The 15,570-nt window shown below is 57.3% G+C and overlaps 1 protein-coding gene and 1 long non-coding RNA gene across 2 annotated transcripts in view; one reads left to right on the plus strand and one right to left on the minus strand.

The window, feature by feature from the left end:
• Nucleotides 1-15,223, plus strand: part of AHRR (aryl hydrocarbon receptor repressor) — a 73,780-nt gene extending 58,557 nt beyond the window's left edge. The window contains exons 8-13 of the mRNA XM_089908636.1: nucleotides 5,423-5,552; nucleotides 6,466-6,602; nucleotides 8,166-8,353; nucleotides 10,900-10,961; nucleotides 11,193-11,337; nucleotides 11,757-15,223. Coding sequence (XP_089764762.1) covers nucleotides 5,423-5,552; nucleotides 6,466-6,602; nucleotides 8,166-8,353; nucleotides 10,900-10,961; nucleotides 11,193-11,337; nucleotides 11,757-12,750 — 1,656 coding nt within the window. The 3' untranslated portion in view covers nucleotides 12,751-15,223. The remainder of the gene's footprint in view (nucleotides 1-5,422; nucleotides 5,553-6,465; nucleotides 6,603-8,165; nucleotides 8,354-10,899; nucleotides 10,962-11,192; nucleotides 11,338-11,756) is intronic.
• Nucleotides 907-11,274, minus strand: LOC149749499 (uncharacterized). Its single transcript, XR_016392573.1, has 3 exons — nucleotides 9,989-11,274; nucleotides 9,682-9,790; nucleotides 907-9,514 (listed from the first exon to the last, which is right to left on the minus strand). It is a non-coding gene; the product is annotated as an uncharacterized LOC149749499 (long non-coding RNA).
• Nucleotides 15,224-15,570: the final 347 nt, after the last annotated feature.

Here is a 15,570-nt window from a genome sequence, read left to right on the forward strand (position 1 = left end):
GAGCCACGGGCCAGCGGCACTGGCACCCTCCCTGAGGAATTCAAGACAAAAACAGGTGGATTTGCGAGAGAACAAAACAGAACCTGGAGGAACGGAGAACAGTGTGTCTGTCCTCAGGGCCACATCCGGAGGCAGAACCTGTGCAGTGATTCGCACGGCTTAATATACAGAATTTACAAACTTACACTAATGTAAGTTTAGTGTAAAGAATCATCGCCTAGTGACACAGGATGAGCGAGAAAGGGGTGCAGACACAGTGGGTGCAGAGGGAGCAGCGCCCGCAGGGCGGAGCCCCGGCGCCCGGGAGGAGCACATTTCGGAGACCACGCCCCCGCCCCACCCCCAGCCCCACCCCCCGTTGGCTGGGGCGAGGCGGCGGCCCCTGGGGGATGGAGAGTCCCCCGAGGCGCCGACCCGCTGGGACGCTGGCGAGACTGGGACAGGGGTGCTCGCCTGGAGGTCGTGGACGGCCCCGCGGGGCCGGGGTACCTCTGCCGGCAGAGGGGAAATATCTGGGATCAGAGCCGGGATCAGAGCCAAGCGAGGGAGCGGGGACAGGCCAGACTGGCGTTAAGAACGAAAATCTCCCTGGGTGGGCCGAGCACCAAGGGGGTGCCCGAAGCTGAGGGCAGCGGAAGCCAAGGTGTGAGAGCCCGGTCCCCGACAGGCTGAGAACTGAGGTCCGCCTGAGCCCCTGAGGCCGATGGGGCCCGTGATCTAATTTCCATGAAAATCCTCATTTGAATCGTTTTCGATTCCTCCCACGCTCGTTTCCAGGTTGACCTTCCCGCCACCCGGACCCGCACAGAGTGACCGCCAGGCCCTGTCCTGGCCCCGGGACCGTCTGGGCGGCCTCGCGGGCAGCGATCGCGCGGTCACGGCCTGTGGCCGAGCAGCGGGCGGAGGCGCGGCCCCCGCGGGGGCGTGGCCTCGGGGAGCCGGCTCCGCCCCTTCGAGTCGGGGTCGTCCGACTTCCTCCTCCGCGCGGTGGGGCTGCGAGGCCGCGGCCGGGAGCCCCAGGGGGCTGGGGGCGCTTCTGACGCGGGAGGTGGGCCACCCGCTCCGCCTCTGCAGTCGCTGTGCGGAGGCCGCGCTCGCACGAGGTCGGGGGCCGTGGCCGGGGTGCAGGCTCGGGCTCAGGGTCCCCTGGGGCAGCGCCCCCTCCAGGACGTCAGGTGACTCCGCGAGGCCGTGGGCACGAGGGATTCCAGCCCCAAATAGCGAAGCCTTCCACGTGCTCCCCTGGAGGTCGTGTGCAGGATGTGGATCTAGAAAAACGCGGTTCGGTCTGCCTTTTGCGTGCTCAGAATTTCTTTTCGTTCCCATTACTGTCGCCTGAGTTGCTCCGTGAATTCTCCAGACACCCAGAGCCACCTGCCTTTGGCTGTAATTCGAAGGTCTCACCACCCGGTAGGACCTTCGTGGGAAAAGCCCTGCAGAGGATACCTGCTTCCAGGTCTGAACTTGCTAATTGGCTCTTTTGGTTTCTTGGAACTTGGTTATTTCCGCTGAAGCGTTAGAAGTGAAAACAAAAAAAAGTTTTGCCTTTTATTATAAAGAAATTGTTTCCAAATGCCATTAAATCAGGCCGTGCCTCTAGTTTATGCAAAATATTTCATGAACATGTTAGGATTGCTTTGTGCTATTGTAAGCTTCTTGTGCAAAACGCCTTACAAAAAGTCAGGAACCAGGTATTTCCTGTCACAACCTGAGTGCAGCGGTTCAGTATCTTGCACTTAGCGCTCTCTGAGACGAATGGATAGGCTTTAGATGTATATTTTAGTTGCTGTTACCGTTTGCTGTTTCAGGATGTTGTCTGTTCTCTCGGAGGTCTGCGGTAGGGGCAGCTTGTCCCCATGTGAACCGGGGCAGATGTGAGGGCCTGTGGAAGGAATCCACGGGCATGGAGAGTGGATGTGCGCCCTCTCTGCACAGAAAGTAGAGATGGTTACTGCTGGAACGAGCCGTTTGTGAAAACGGTTGCATCAATACTTTTATCCTCAACTCCGCAAAGGGTGGTTTAGAGGCAGGATGAAGACCGCCTGACCCAACCAAAGCAGGGCCTGTTTTGTGCTGTTTGAATCATTGTTACCTACTCTCTCCCCTCCTTCTCACGTTTCCCACCATTTATTTTTCTTGACCTCCTTTGTAGGAATCAGACCCTAGGAGATTAGGAAGGACGAAGGGCAGCCACACCAGTTGCTACCAACTTGGTTTCCTCACCCCAGATAACTGGTCTTCAAATTCACCTTGGTCAGCGATGTCTCCTCCAAGTCAACCTGCCCCCCGTGCCCGTTAAGCCACAGACCCACACCTTGCGTCCCATTCGTGAAGCATCTGAGGTGTGTGGAGACGGCAAATGGGGCAGCAGGGAGGCCCTGGGGTTCTGCGAAGCTTGGGGTCACCTGCTAAAACGCACCAGAGAATAACCTGGATCACAGTGCCTGTGTATCAGTTTATGGTGAGACGTATCCAGCGCTCACAGGTCAGCACAATTGTTTTCCTTTAATCAAAACCATGGAGGGGAAAATGCCATCCATCAGAGCAGGATGGAAAAACACCAGATTCCTAGGAATGAGTCAAGCAAATGATGTGCAATATCTCCACACAGAATATAAAACATTATTTAAAGAAGTTAAAGAAGATCCAGGTAAATGGAAGGGTATGCCATATCATGGACTGGGGGACTCGATATTATTATCATAAAGACATCAGATCAGGTTATAGAATGACATTAATTAATAATAAAAACTGAGCAGCTTCTCTGGGAGGAAACTGACTAGCTAATTGGGAATGCAGAGGGCTGAGCATTCCCATCGGCAGGGCGGTGGGGGGTGTGATTTTCCCTGGGACATACAATCCCGGAGACAAGACTGCCCATCTAGCTCAGTGGCTGAGACGTGTGGGGTTGGTGGAAGAGGGACAGGTGGACCCACAGGACAGAGCGGAGGTTCAGAGCAGCCGCGGGTTTACAGTGAAGCTGGTGCTGCCGAGAGGTGGGCAGGCGCTGGTCTCGTCAGTAAATGGTGCTTCGTGAACTGGATCCACATGAACAGAACGAGTCTTGACTCCTACCTCACACCATGCACAGTCAATGTCGGGTGGGTGGTGGAAGCTTCTAGAAGATAACAGGGCAGAGTTAGGAGGTATATGAGGACAGAGTACATAGACAGGACAAAAACTCTAAAACCCTGTCCATGAGGAGAGATTGATGAATCAGGCTGTGTCAGACCCATTAGGAGAGCAGCAGGGGAGGCCAGGGAGTGGAGAAGAGTTTTGCAAAGGAATCCACCCAAGAAAGGACTCCTGTCCAGAAGGATGAAGAGCGCTGACAAACCAGCAAGACAGCTCGACGGAAATTCATGGGAAAGACAGAAGCGAGCAACACGCACACACACCCCCACATCTAAAAACCAATAAACATGTGAGAAGATGTTCAACTTCATTAGTCTTCATGACGTGCTAATTAAAACCATCAAAAGAAACCATGATGCATCCACCACCGTAGCTCAAAACAAAAAAAAGGGTTGAAAATACCAAAGGTTGGCCAGAACATAAAGCAACTGGAGCTCCACACACTGTCACGACGGAAGTGCGTATTCATGTGCTCACTTTGGACGGCTGTTTGGCCTTTTCCACTAAAGCTGAGGCTCTGCTCACTCCATGACCCGCTCATTCCACTCCTGGGTGTGCATCCAACAGAAACGCCCTGGAGGACAGAGCAGCAGCCTCTGTAACAGGCTCAGACGGGAGATAACTCAGAGGGCCCAGCAGTGAGTGGAGTAGTCAGTGTGGTATGTCCTGACAGTGGAGTACCACACGATGGTGGGGCCGGAACACCGCCGTCACACGCACAGCTGTGATGTGACACAGAGGTCACAGCGCTCCATTTACTTCCAGTATCAGCCGGCAGTGCGGGGTTCTGCGCCACGACCGCCTCTGGGGAGGGTGGAGGGAAGGGGTTCTGAGATGCTGTAGGGGTCCTGATTCCCGACTGGGTGGTGAAGCTGCATATTTATGATGTGGGCACTTTTCAGACTATGTGTTATGCCTGAATCACAAAAGTGTATTAGGAAAGCATGGCTATGGGATGTGCCCTTGTAACCACAGAGCTACCAGGTGAGGTGGGAGCCTCTGGTGAGAGGGAGCCTCCAGGTGAGGCTGCCAGTTGCCAGGCGGGTGAGAACCAGAAGGTGCGGCAGGTGCCACCAGGTCTCAGCAGGAGGGAAAGTCAGGTGTGCCCACGTCCACCATGAGTTGGTCCCCAGTCACGCCAGACTCCCTGACGCTGGACAGCACTGACCGAGGACCACAATCACTTCTGACCTCAGGGTCCTGTTGTTCCTGTGAAAACAGTGTCTTGGACTGGGGGGCGCACAGGGGATAGAGTCCGGCCTTCGAGTTATTATCATACTCATTTTCTACCTTTCTGAGGCTACCCGTTTGATGTCCGGGGGCCAGTTACAGGAGGAGCCTGTGGAGAGATGCTGCACCTCATCCACTCTGGGTGGGGTTACCTGTTACCTTCTAAGGAGGTAACGTCATTTGTGAAGTCTTCATCCTTCAGGCACTTTTCCTCCATCTAGTGTTACAGGGATCCAGTTGAGAAATGATGGAAACTCAGAAATGGACCAGTTGAAGAGGTCACAGACAGCACCTGGCAGGCTGGGCTCCCAGGCGGGTAATGAGTGATGCCCTTCAGTTAAGAGAGGGTAGTGGGGAGATGTGCTCCAGGCTCGTCATCTATCGACACTCTGCGGACGTTTTTGCCGACAACAGCAACCGTTGAGTCTAATGAAGCCAGTCTTCGTAGTCCGTGGCAGTGGCCTTTGTGCCCCAGACCGCAGTTTCCCAGCATGGACCTGTGGGTTGACCTCTGCGTTCGGGGCCCGAGCAGGTGGGAGGATCCAGCACCAGAGAGAGGGCTGTGGACTGGTGGGTCTTTGCGGCGTCCTACCGGGGGGGTGGTGGTCAGGCCTGGAGGTGCTGGCCTGGCCCCCATCTCACCTGGTGGCCCCCAGCTCACTTCACAGGGATGCTTTCTTAATTAACTTTTGTGATTCAAGTATAACAGATAGGCTGGAAAGTGACCAAACACAAACGCACAGCTTGGTGAGGTTGGAGTCAACTTGGAAAAGTGGGTATCTTGACCCCAAGTGACGTTTGGTCTCTGAGTCCCCGACCTGCCCCTGAAGGCACCGCCTGGCCTGGGGGGCACCCGCAGTGTGCCCGGCTCTGTGCCTCGTGAGCCGGGTGCCTAGTGTCCAGGCCATGTGGTCATGTCCTCCGGGGAGGGACTTTCTCTTCACAGGTGTGACTTGCCTTTGACAGATGGAAGAGACATTTTTGCAGTTATTAACACTGGAATAAAGTGTGGAGATTCACTCAGGGTAAGGCTAAAATGACTGTTGCCATGTTCCAGACGGACGTGATGCACCAAAATATTTACGACTACATCCACGTGGACGACCGCCAGGACTTCTGCCGGCAGCTGCACTGGGCCATGGACCCTCCCCAGGCTGGGTGTGGGCAGAACCTGCTCTCAGAGACAGGTGGGTCTTGGGGGGGCCCTGGTCTAACTCAGACACGGATCGCCCCCTTTCCTTCCCATCCAGTTGGTGCGGTGTGGATGCCCCCTCCTCGGAGACCTCGTCCCGCGCCCCGCCCCGCCCTCCTCCAGCCCCACGTGGCTCCCTGGCTCCCGAGTGCCCCTGTGTCTTGGGCTGCTGCTCTGTGCCCCCCGGGGCGTGGCGTGAGGCCGAGAAGCCACGGTACTTGTCTCTGGTTTTGCAAACTCCCCCTCAGACACACGTCTTCCAGGAAATTCCTTCCACTCACTTTAGATTTACCAGAAAAAATCCCCCAGAGACTGTTGTCTGTTCAGGGACGTTGCCCCCTGTGAGCGAGACCCCCTACAAAGTCCCGGATCCGTGGCCCCTGCCCACTGGACACACCGGGCAGGCATCCAAGTGCCCAAGAGACTGCAGAGCCGACGGGAGCTCGAGGGGAAGGGCGGCGTCCATCTGGGGTCCAGAGCGGGGGGAGGGAGTGCTGGCTCTCCCACACGTCTCCCCACGAGCAGTCCGTGATTCAGGAGGACTTTGCAGCACACCTTCACGCAGCAGCATGAGTTACCCTGTAAAGTTAGAGAAAAGCGCAACCCCCGGGTGCCGACACAGTTTTATAGAGCTCAGAACCAAAAACCCTGAACTGGTCAACAGTCTCACGTGTGGTTGTCACACACGCGGTTCTACCAAAACGCCGTTTTCGAGGGCAAAGACCTGACTTTGTCAGGGCGGCTGGCTCTGCGGGGGTGGGGGCGGGAGGGATGCTCAGAGGCAGGTGTCAGTTTGGGGCAGGCCTGTGTGTTATGTGCTGATAGCTCGCTGTTACATTACGAGCTTGCTTATCAGAGTGTGTTTCCGGTTTCTCCCTGACCACCACCGCCTGTGCCAACGCGGCCAGGAGAGGACGCCGTCCTGGGGAGGCTGCTCCGGGCCCAGGAGGGGGCCGCGGGCTGGCCCACCGAGTACTCGGCCTTCCTGACGCGGTGCTTCATTTGCCGCGTGCGCTGCCTGCTGGACAGCACCTCGGGCTTCCTGGTGAGTGAGCGGCTGCTGGGCGGGAGAAGCCAGGGGCCGGGGTGCTGGCGGCACACGGGCTCCGGCCTTGCTGTGGCAAGGCTGAGTGACGGCGGGTGAGTGAGAATGAAGTGGGAGGTCCGCCGGGGCGGATGAAGCACTGGCAACCCCCGCACCCCGCTGCTCGTCTCTTATTCAGGCAGTCAACTGGTTGTCCAGAAAGTCTTTTGTTCTGATCATACTTTGTTCTCAGTTCTGTGGGAAACTAAGATCGTTTTCCCTCTACGTGAATGTAGGTAGATTTCACTGTACAGTGAGGCAGAGATCGAAACCTAAGCTGAAGTGAAGCTGTGTCAGAAGCACCGAGTAGAGGAAACAAGCAAAAGAAATCAGTTTGAAAAGTGTCTCATCATATTTTACTGCGAGGTTGGTCACTGCACGTGCGGGAAAGGGGTCCGGCACGGGCAGCAGAGCGCCGAGGACAGGGCAGTGGGCAGCGGCATCACGTGGCCTCCGGGCTCACCACAGCTGCTCCTGAGCCTGTGCAGAGCCTGTCCACACCCGGCAGGTGGGGCTGCCCACGGGAGCCCGTTGTCGAAACTTCAGGAATATAGAGATCCAGCTGATGGTAGGTTGGCAGCTCGAAATCAGTCATGGTGGGAATTCTTACACCGAAGAAATCGTCAAAAACTAAAAGTCAGGGCTTTTTCCCTCTGGAGAGCTGGATGTTAAAGATGTCCCAGCACCACTGCCCTGACTGCGCCACCAAGCATGTGACCATCACAGAGCAGGTGCTCTGCAAGCATTTGTTCACCCAATAAAGTCATAGACAAATGGAGGGATGGACAGATGGATGGGTGAATGAAGGGATGGTGGATGGAGGGAGAGATGGATGGACAGATGGAAGGATGGAGGGAGGGGTGAATGGACAGACGAGGGATAGGGAAGGAGTGCAGCCACACTGTGGGCTTATTCCTCCATCCAGGGCTGGGGCACCCTGAAGTCACCTGTGAACTAACTCAATTATAGATCAACTCTTCCATAATAGGGAGATCTTTTATTTTCTTTTATCACAAACTCCAGAGTTACTTTCTGGCTTTTTAACTCGCACCATGTGCTCCAGATAAACAAATCAAGTTGTCCCTAAGTTTTATCACCATGAATGACAATTGTCAATGAATGACAATTTGGAAGTGGACGGTTAATGTAGAACAGTCCTCAGAGATGATCTGCTCCAGCAAATCCTCTTGGGGGGCTGCCTGGTGGCTCCAGCCAAGTCCATGCACATTCACGCCCCCGAGTGAGGGCTCGCACACCCTCACACCCATGAGTGCACACATGAGAACACGCTGGAAGGTTAGAGGATGTTACGGGGATGCCAGAGAAACCCCGAGTCATTCAAAGGCGGTAGGGAGCGCCTGTCCCAAGGGCCAGCGTGGAAGACGCGTTGGTTCATGGCTCCTCAGAGACTCGGGATCAGAGCTCTCTGGTTTTCTGTCCCCGGGAATGTGAGCTCCACGGCCTTTGACCGCGTCGATGATTCACTCTGTGAACATGCCTTCGCTTCTGTCTTTGAAACACCAGACGATGCAGTTTCAAGGGAAACTAAAATTCCTGTTCGGGCAGAAGAGGAGGGCCCCGTCGGGAGCCGCCCTGCCCCCTCGGCTCTCCCTGTTCTGCGTCGTGGCGCCCCTGCCTACTGCGGTGAAGATGCAGAGTGTGTGTCTGAGGGCGAAGCACAGGGTGGACGCCTCGGCCACGCCGGACACAAAGTGAGTCAGAGCCCCCAGCAGCCGCGGTCCCATCCTAGTGGTTCAAACACAGCGTCTCCACACTTAGTATCTTCTGTCTGTCCCTCCTTCGTTTCCAGCAAGGAATGTAATGAGAAGCTTGCTGTTAAAGTTACTACATCACGTAGGAAGCAGCTATTAGAAAACAGAAAACCTTTCACTGATACTTGTGGACTGTGGCACCAAACACTGCTGCATCTCTTCATGCCTAACCCCTCCACTTACCTGGGCCCGTGTCCCCCGTGGGGGATGGGAGGCCGGACCGCAGCCTCCCTGCCTCTCTCTGCGTGTCCTCCCTCAACACCAGGCCCACCGCCAGGGCACACGCTGCAGACAGGCGTGCCGCACACATCGCCCCACCCCCGCGACTTCTTGGCTCTTCAGAGTTAGGTTTTCTGGGAGATTCCTGTCTGTAATTTCTCGGAATGGGTTAGGTCTGTGTTGCATGGGTCAGGTTCTGGGAGAGATTAAGATGCTGTGCGCGTGCAAACCGTGTTTCCCGTGGTGCGAGGGAGACCCCGGGGAAGAGGAGAGACGTCTGAGGTCTGCCTTTCTTCTTCCTCAATACCCTCCCCTGTGCCGCGACCAGGGGCAGAATGTCAGGAGACCTGAGTCTCCAACCCGCTTCTTTGTCCTTCCTCAGTACCCAGGTTCCCCTTTGACCTCAGCGCCCGTTCAGATGACCGGGCTCTGAGCCCCCTGCGTCCCCATTCCTGCCCCGGGTTTGCAGGTGGAGCCATGTCTTCACGGCCTCTGGGTCTCGCACGTGCCGGCTCGTTAAGACAGCAGTTTTCTGGAGCATTTGAAAATTAAATACATATCCCTTCGTTTTTACAAAGGTAGAAAATGTTGTAAAATAGGAGGAAGGAAAAACAGAATGCCCGCGGGGAAAAACTCTAAAAATAAGAGTTGTGAGGTGCGACAAAGCACGTAGATTACGCTCGACCACACCTACGCGTGTCTTGCCGGCGGCGAGACAGCTCTGCCGCACCTGCTTTCTCCCCACCGCCTGGGCTGACGCTGGCGAGAAATACCCTCCACCTGCCTTTGCCGTCTGAGTTCTCTGCTTTCGAGCTCTCTGGCCTGATGATGGTAACTGAGGCCCACACGATGAGCTCTCCTCTTCTGTGTGTTTCCCCAGCCCTACAAACGAGATGGAGGGAAAATCGTCCCCTCCTATCGCTTTTCCTAGAGGCCCTGCTGCCCCCCGGCGGCCACGCGGGGAAGCGCAGGCGTGAGGACGGCACTCCCAGCCAGGGCCGCGCAGGAGCCCTGAGCCCGGGGCGGTGGGTGCGGGCTCCCCGGCTCACCTGCCACTGCCCTGGGCGGCGTAGACACCTGGACGTCCCTCGGAGGTCTGGCGAGGGTCTGTGCGGTGAAGGTTAGGATGCTGCCCACAGAGTGACCGTGCAACGAATACTAGATACACATTGTACAGAACATCATTAAAACTCGAAGAGAGGAAGAGCCAGCCAACATTTTAGGAAAGAAGCAAATAGCTTCTCTCGACTTCAGGTTTTCTGGAGCTGAATTCAGCTCTGACCTGAATTCCTAACCGGCCTCGGTGCCCGCGTCATGCCCGTTCCCTTCTGAGCTCAGAGGCTGTGAGGAACTAACCCGGGAGCCCGAGGCGCAGGAGGGTTGCTCCGGAAGGGACGTCGTGGTCGCTGGAAGGCATTTCAGGTCCTTCACAATTTTTCCTGAACGGGACTTCGTGATACCCCCTCACACCTAAATGTTCACAGGATCTGTGTGTGTGATCTGCACCCCGCTAAGGGTGACACTCCAACCTCATGTCTCTGTCTCCATCTCTGTCTCCATCTCCACCTCTGTCTCTGGCTCTGTCTCTGTCTCTGGCTCCTACAGAGACGCCCAGAAGATGGAGAGGTAGGGCCAACTGCAGTTCAGGAAGCTCTGGCTGTGGTGCCAGTCGGACGGGGTTAGAATCCCATTCTCGTACCTGCTATAGGGGCAGCTTTAGGCAAATCACTTAACACCCGTGAGCCTTGTTTTTTCTTTTGAAATATGAAGAAAATATGATCTCCCAGGATAAGTTGCACATTGCCTTAGGATCTAAGATTACAAGATCTGTGAGACGTGTGTGTGTGTGTGTGTGTGTGTGTGTGTGTGTGTGTACACACTCCCCTGGGGCGATGGCTCACTATCACTAACTTAGTACTCAAGATGACTTTGTAAACTACCGCAAATAACTACTGCAAATCAGAGGAATCTGATTTGTATTTCCATTCTGACCACGCAGAAGAAAACAAATGCACTGAAAGTCATCTTAGGCGTATGTCTGCTCTCTGAAGGAAATTCATTAGTGCTTCATTGGCCTGAAAGGTGATGAGAGTTGGAATTTTCAGCAAACCTGTAACTGGGAAAAGGCTTTGCAATCTATACAGGCTTAAAAAGTGTGAGTCATTGTATCTTCTGCTCTTGGGTGTGACAACAACACGGGTCGTGTTGTCATTTCTGCCGTCACACACGTTTCATTTGCGTGTTTTGCTGTTTCCTGTCCTTCGCAGAGCAAAAGCTGCCGCAAGTCTCTGTGAACCAGAATTGCACGGAAAACCCAGTTACTTAGCAGGTACTTGTTAAATTCTCCATCTCGTCTTTTTGAAATGGGTAAAAATGACCGTGCCCCTGGAGACATGCTGCGTTCTGTGGCGATGCGGCCTGGAGGGCTGGGCGGGAGGACGGAGGGTGCCCGGCCCCTCGGGCATCGCGGGGAAGCCATGCGTCATGCGTGGATGGTGCTGAGGGTGAGGCCTTGCCCAGCCCAGGCGCGGCTCACCCCCCCTTTTCTGAATCCTGGCAGGGAGGGGCAGCGGAGGAAACGGCCTGTCCGTGTTCAGGAGGCCCGCAGACGCCTGCCACTGGGGCCGGCTGGCAACCCGGGGCCCCTGCCTGTGCCTGCGGGGCGGCCACGACCTCCTCCACCCCCACCCCGAGGGGGCCGCAGGGTAAGTGGCTGAGGCACAGCGTCGGCGGCCTTGACCACGTGGCTGAACCTCTCTCAGTGGGATGTGGGGATGCACAGAGGGTGCCCACACCCACTCCTCACCCTGGAGGGGTCGTCATCACTCACGTGGGGACCACGGCCGTGGCTCTGCCCATGGTTTGGACCCCCGGGTGACGCCCGGCCTCCGTGCTCACCTTTGCTCAGAAACCCTCTCCCCTCCCAGGCCCCACCTGCCCTCGCCTCTGGGGGCTGGGGAGGCCATGGGAAGGCCCGTTCAGGAGGGGCGGAGGCTGGCCCAGTGTCACAGTGCCACAGTCAGTGCAGAGCAGCCCCGGCAGGTGGCCGGCACCATCGTGATGCAGGGCCTCCCCTTGGGCCCCCGCTACCCCTGCTCTGTCTGACGGGCGTCTCTTCCCACAGGGATGGGCGAGGAGAGGAACTGGGGGGGGTGCCGAGGGGCCCCTCCTGCCCAAGGGAGCGGAGGGACATCCCCCCGTACAGCTGCCACCTCGAGACACAGGGACCCTCGAAGCACCTGAACTGGACGCCGGGGAGACACGGTCAGGACGGCGGCGCCAAGCTGAAGCTGGAGCCCGGCAAGGGTGACCCATTCCCTGCCGCGCAGGCCCGTGGCGCCTGCCTGCCCTACCCGGGCACCCAGGGCACTGTCCACGCCGTCAGGAGTTCACCTGGCTCTCACCAGCCAAAGCCTCCCCCCGGGCCCTGCGCCAGCCGGACCAGCAGAGCCTTGCGGGATGGCCACCAGGGCCAGGCTCCCCTTCCCACCAGCTGCCCCTTCCCTCAGGGGAGCCTGGAGGACGGGCTTCCTCGGCCGGGAAGGCAGCGTCTCCCCGTGGGGTGCTATCCCACCGAGGACAAGCTTCGAGGCATCCCAATGCCCCCGGGAGCCCCGTGTAACCCCATGTTGTCACTCGATGTGCCCATCAAGATGGAGAGTGAATCCGGGTCCGAGGATGCGGCGGATGGCTACTGTGTGTCCCCGAGCCAGGCGTGGCTGGGGGCCAGCGACGTGGCCAAGAGACAGCTGGTCACTTTCCCTACCAGGATGCACCTGAAGATGGAGCCGGACTCCAGGCACCCCCTCTACAGCCCACCCCTGGGGCCCGGCCTGCTGGGGGCCCACCCCAGGCCCGGCAGGGAGCTGGCCCCGTTGCACCCCGCACACTGCGCCTGCCTGGAGCCTCCGTCCCGCCTCTGTGCTGGGGGCCACCAACCCCCCAGCCTGGGCTGTGACTGCCAGGCTCCTGGGCCTGTGCCTGTAGTCAAGCTTGAGCCCCTGGACTCGCCCCCGTGGGCCGCTCACGGCCAGGGCGGGGCGCCCGGGATGCTCCCCAGGAGTACCTTGGCGACACGGATGCCACCCAGAGACCCCGAGTGCATGTTCCTGCCGTAAAGCAGGTGTCTGCAAAGGCTGACGTCCGTCCCTCGGCTGGCCGGGATGGCAGTGCAGGGGCAGAGACTTTCCTGAGGGAGGCGCGTGCAATAGCAAATCCTGCATCTCGTCCAGTGCCACTGAAGTTCTTAAATGCAGAGTGGCCTTAAGTCTGCTCAAGTGTGACAGTATTGCCCTCTAAGGGGACACGGTTTCCCAGAAAGAGGCCGGAGTGAGCTGGGCTGCCTGGCCGGGCAGCACTCGGCGCTCCGAGAGGTGCAGCAAGCGAGGGCAGGCGACCGGCGACCTGGCCCGACCGCAGCACCCAGCGCCCCTCCTTCCCGGCTTCCCCGACGCCGCCTCCGGCGAGTGGACCTCGGGGAGCAGCCTCACCCTGGGGGTCCCACTGCCGAGACAGCAAGTCGGGAATCAAGCTTATTGAGCGGCAGGTGACCACTTGCCCGATCCTGGGCGGAGTCCAGAAGTTCCAGGCGGAAGAGGCTGTCAGCACCGGGCCGGCACTTCACCACGACGACGTGCGTGTGCCTGAGGCGCTGGCGCAGGCTGAGGCCGGCCCAGGGGAGGATTGGCCTGATCCCACCCTGTTCCTCCTTCCGCGAGCGTCTCTGGTGTTGTCAGGGGGCCCCTGAAGGTGGTTCTTGCTCATCTGCCTCTCACCGCATCACGCAACCTAGTTTACAGGGTCTGGATTTGCAAGTCTAGAGAAGTACAAGATGTAGGGAGAGGAACGAGTTAGCCCAGTTGTCCAGCTGCCTTGCTGACTCTCTAGAGGTTTTTAAATGAGACGCCAGTCATCATCCTAGGAGGAGCCATTAGAGACAAGACAGACAGGTAATGCTTTATAAAAACGAAAAAATTGTGGGGACTTCCCTGGCGGTCCAGTGGTTACGGGGGAAAGTGCAGGTCACCTGCAATCACCAGGAGTGGCTCGTGGCTCAGGGCGAAGTTCACCGCGCCTTCCGGGGTGACCCCACGCCACGGGTGCAGTTAGTACGGGACACGATACCAGGGGACAACATCACCACCGAGCAGGAGGGAGCTGGTCGGAGACCCCCCTGTGCTGTGGTTGGAGACCCTCCTTACGGATGTGACCACCCGCCCCGGGAGGCTCGGGACGGGCAGGGGCCCCTTGCAGCCCCGCCACGTTCAGCGGGGGGTCTTTCTGTCCAGCATCTGTGGCTTTGGGGTGTCAATGTTCAGCTCCTGAGTTACTGCCGAAGCTGTTTGCTAAATGCATCGTCACCCTATCAGACTCGGGACTGGGCTGGCGGGACTGGGTCTTCTGACCCTTAGGCAGCTGTCTGCTTCGTGGAGAGGCTTCCCCTGGGGGGCGTGGTGGGAGCTGAAGGTCTCTCCCTGGACTGACAGAGGTTACTCGTTGGAGCCCAGGGTTGGGAGTCATCAATTTGTGGCCGCCTGGGATCCCCGAGCCCTGCCCAGCAGCCTGCTTATCTCTGCCCAGCCCCCGGGGGCCTTGCAAAAGTGACATCGGTGCTGTGCTGTCCCCCACTCCCTTGCCAGAGTCTCCCCCTCCCCGTCACAATGGCAGCCAGGCCGCCCGTCGGGACCACCTGCTTCCCACCCTCACCCCCCGCTGGCTCAGCATCCCTCTCTACTTAGTTCTCACGCTGAGCCCAGCACACCTGATAGATTTCATCCCTAAGACAAGGGGTGGAATATCGGAAACTTCCTCCTTCCCTTCTATTCACGCCAAGTACCCAGCTCCTTGCGGGCAGCCCTGCACCGTCTCTCAGAAGTAACTGTCAGCCTCTCTGGAGCTCCCTCTGTGCAATGTCACCCTCAGCACAGGGGTGGGTCCTGGGATGCACCGGGGCACCTCTCAGTGTGACGCCTGCCCTTCCCATCTCAGGGTACAGCAGACAGGTGCGCTGCATGCGCGTAACACGTAAGTGGGAAAACCCTGGACCGAAAAGATGGAATTGAGAGACACCATTGCATGTTTGCACGCTGTAGCCAGATCCTAGTGTAACCAAAAAAGAGCTGCAGGCTGAAGGACATTCAGCTGTCCCCGCCCATGAGGGCCACGGTGCCCCAACATTTCAGATGCACCCACTCTCCTGGGACCAAGTGCACCAAATTGGTCACGGTTGGTGGGCGGACAAGTCGTGCATTGCCGATGCAGAATTCAGCATCTGGACATCAGCGCTGCAGGTCTTGCGTTCTGGAGAGGCCATCATGCTCGGGGCCCAGGTCCTGACATGCTAGGTCGGTGGGAACAAAATGTCTCTCAGGGCTCCCCTGGTGGCGCAGTGGTTGAGAGTCCACCTGCCGATGCAGGGGACGCGGGTTCGTGCCCTGGTCCGGGAAGGTCCCACATGCCGCGGAGCGGCTGGGTCTGTGAGCCATGGCCGCTGAGCCTGCGCGTCCAGAGCCTGTGCTCTGCAACGGGAGAGGCCACAACAGTGAGAGGCCCGCGTACCGCAAAAAAAAAAACAAAAAAAAAAACCAAAAACGTCCCTCAGTCAGCACCTTTGTTATTTTCCAGCCATGCCCCTGCTGAAAAATCGTGTGGGGAAGGTGAGGATGGAATGTAGAAGGTCAGGTGTGGCCAGTCCTTCTTTAAAATGTCATTACAGTGCTAATTACGGGCTTGTATTTTCTGTTGCCTGTAGCTTTTGTCTATATAGCTGAAAAATATTAAAATCAAATATGATGTAGGAATGGGGTGGAAGGGAGGAGATAAACACAAATTATATTTTATAGTTTTGCAGTTTCTACTGGATGAAAAAAGTTTTCAATATCTAGACTGACTTGTTGAATTTTTAAAAATGGATACACTATAATATAACTATTTGTACT

This window comes from Delphinapterus leucas, chromosome 3, assembly GCF_059928025.1.
Source record: "Delphinapterus leucas isolate spDelLeu-1000000601 "Yukka" chromosome 3, BTC_Dleu_Yukka2, whole genome shotgun sequence".
Taxonomy (NCBI): Eukaryota; Metazoa; Chordata; class Mammalia; order Artiodactyla; family Monodontidae; genus Delphinapterus; species Delphinapterus leucas.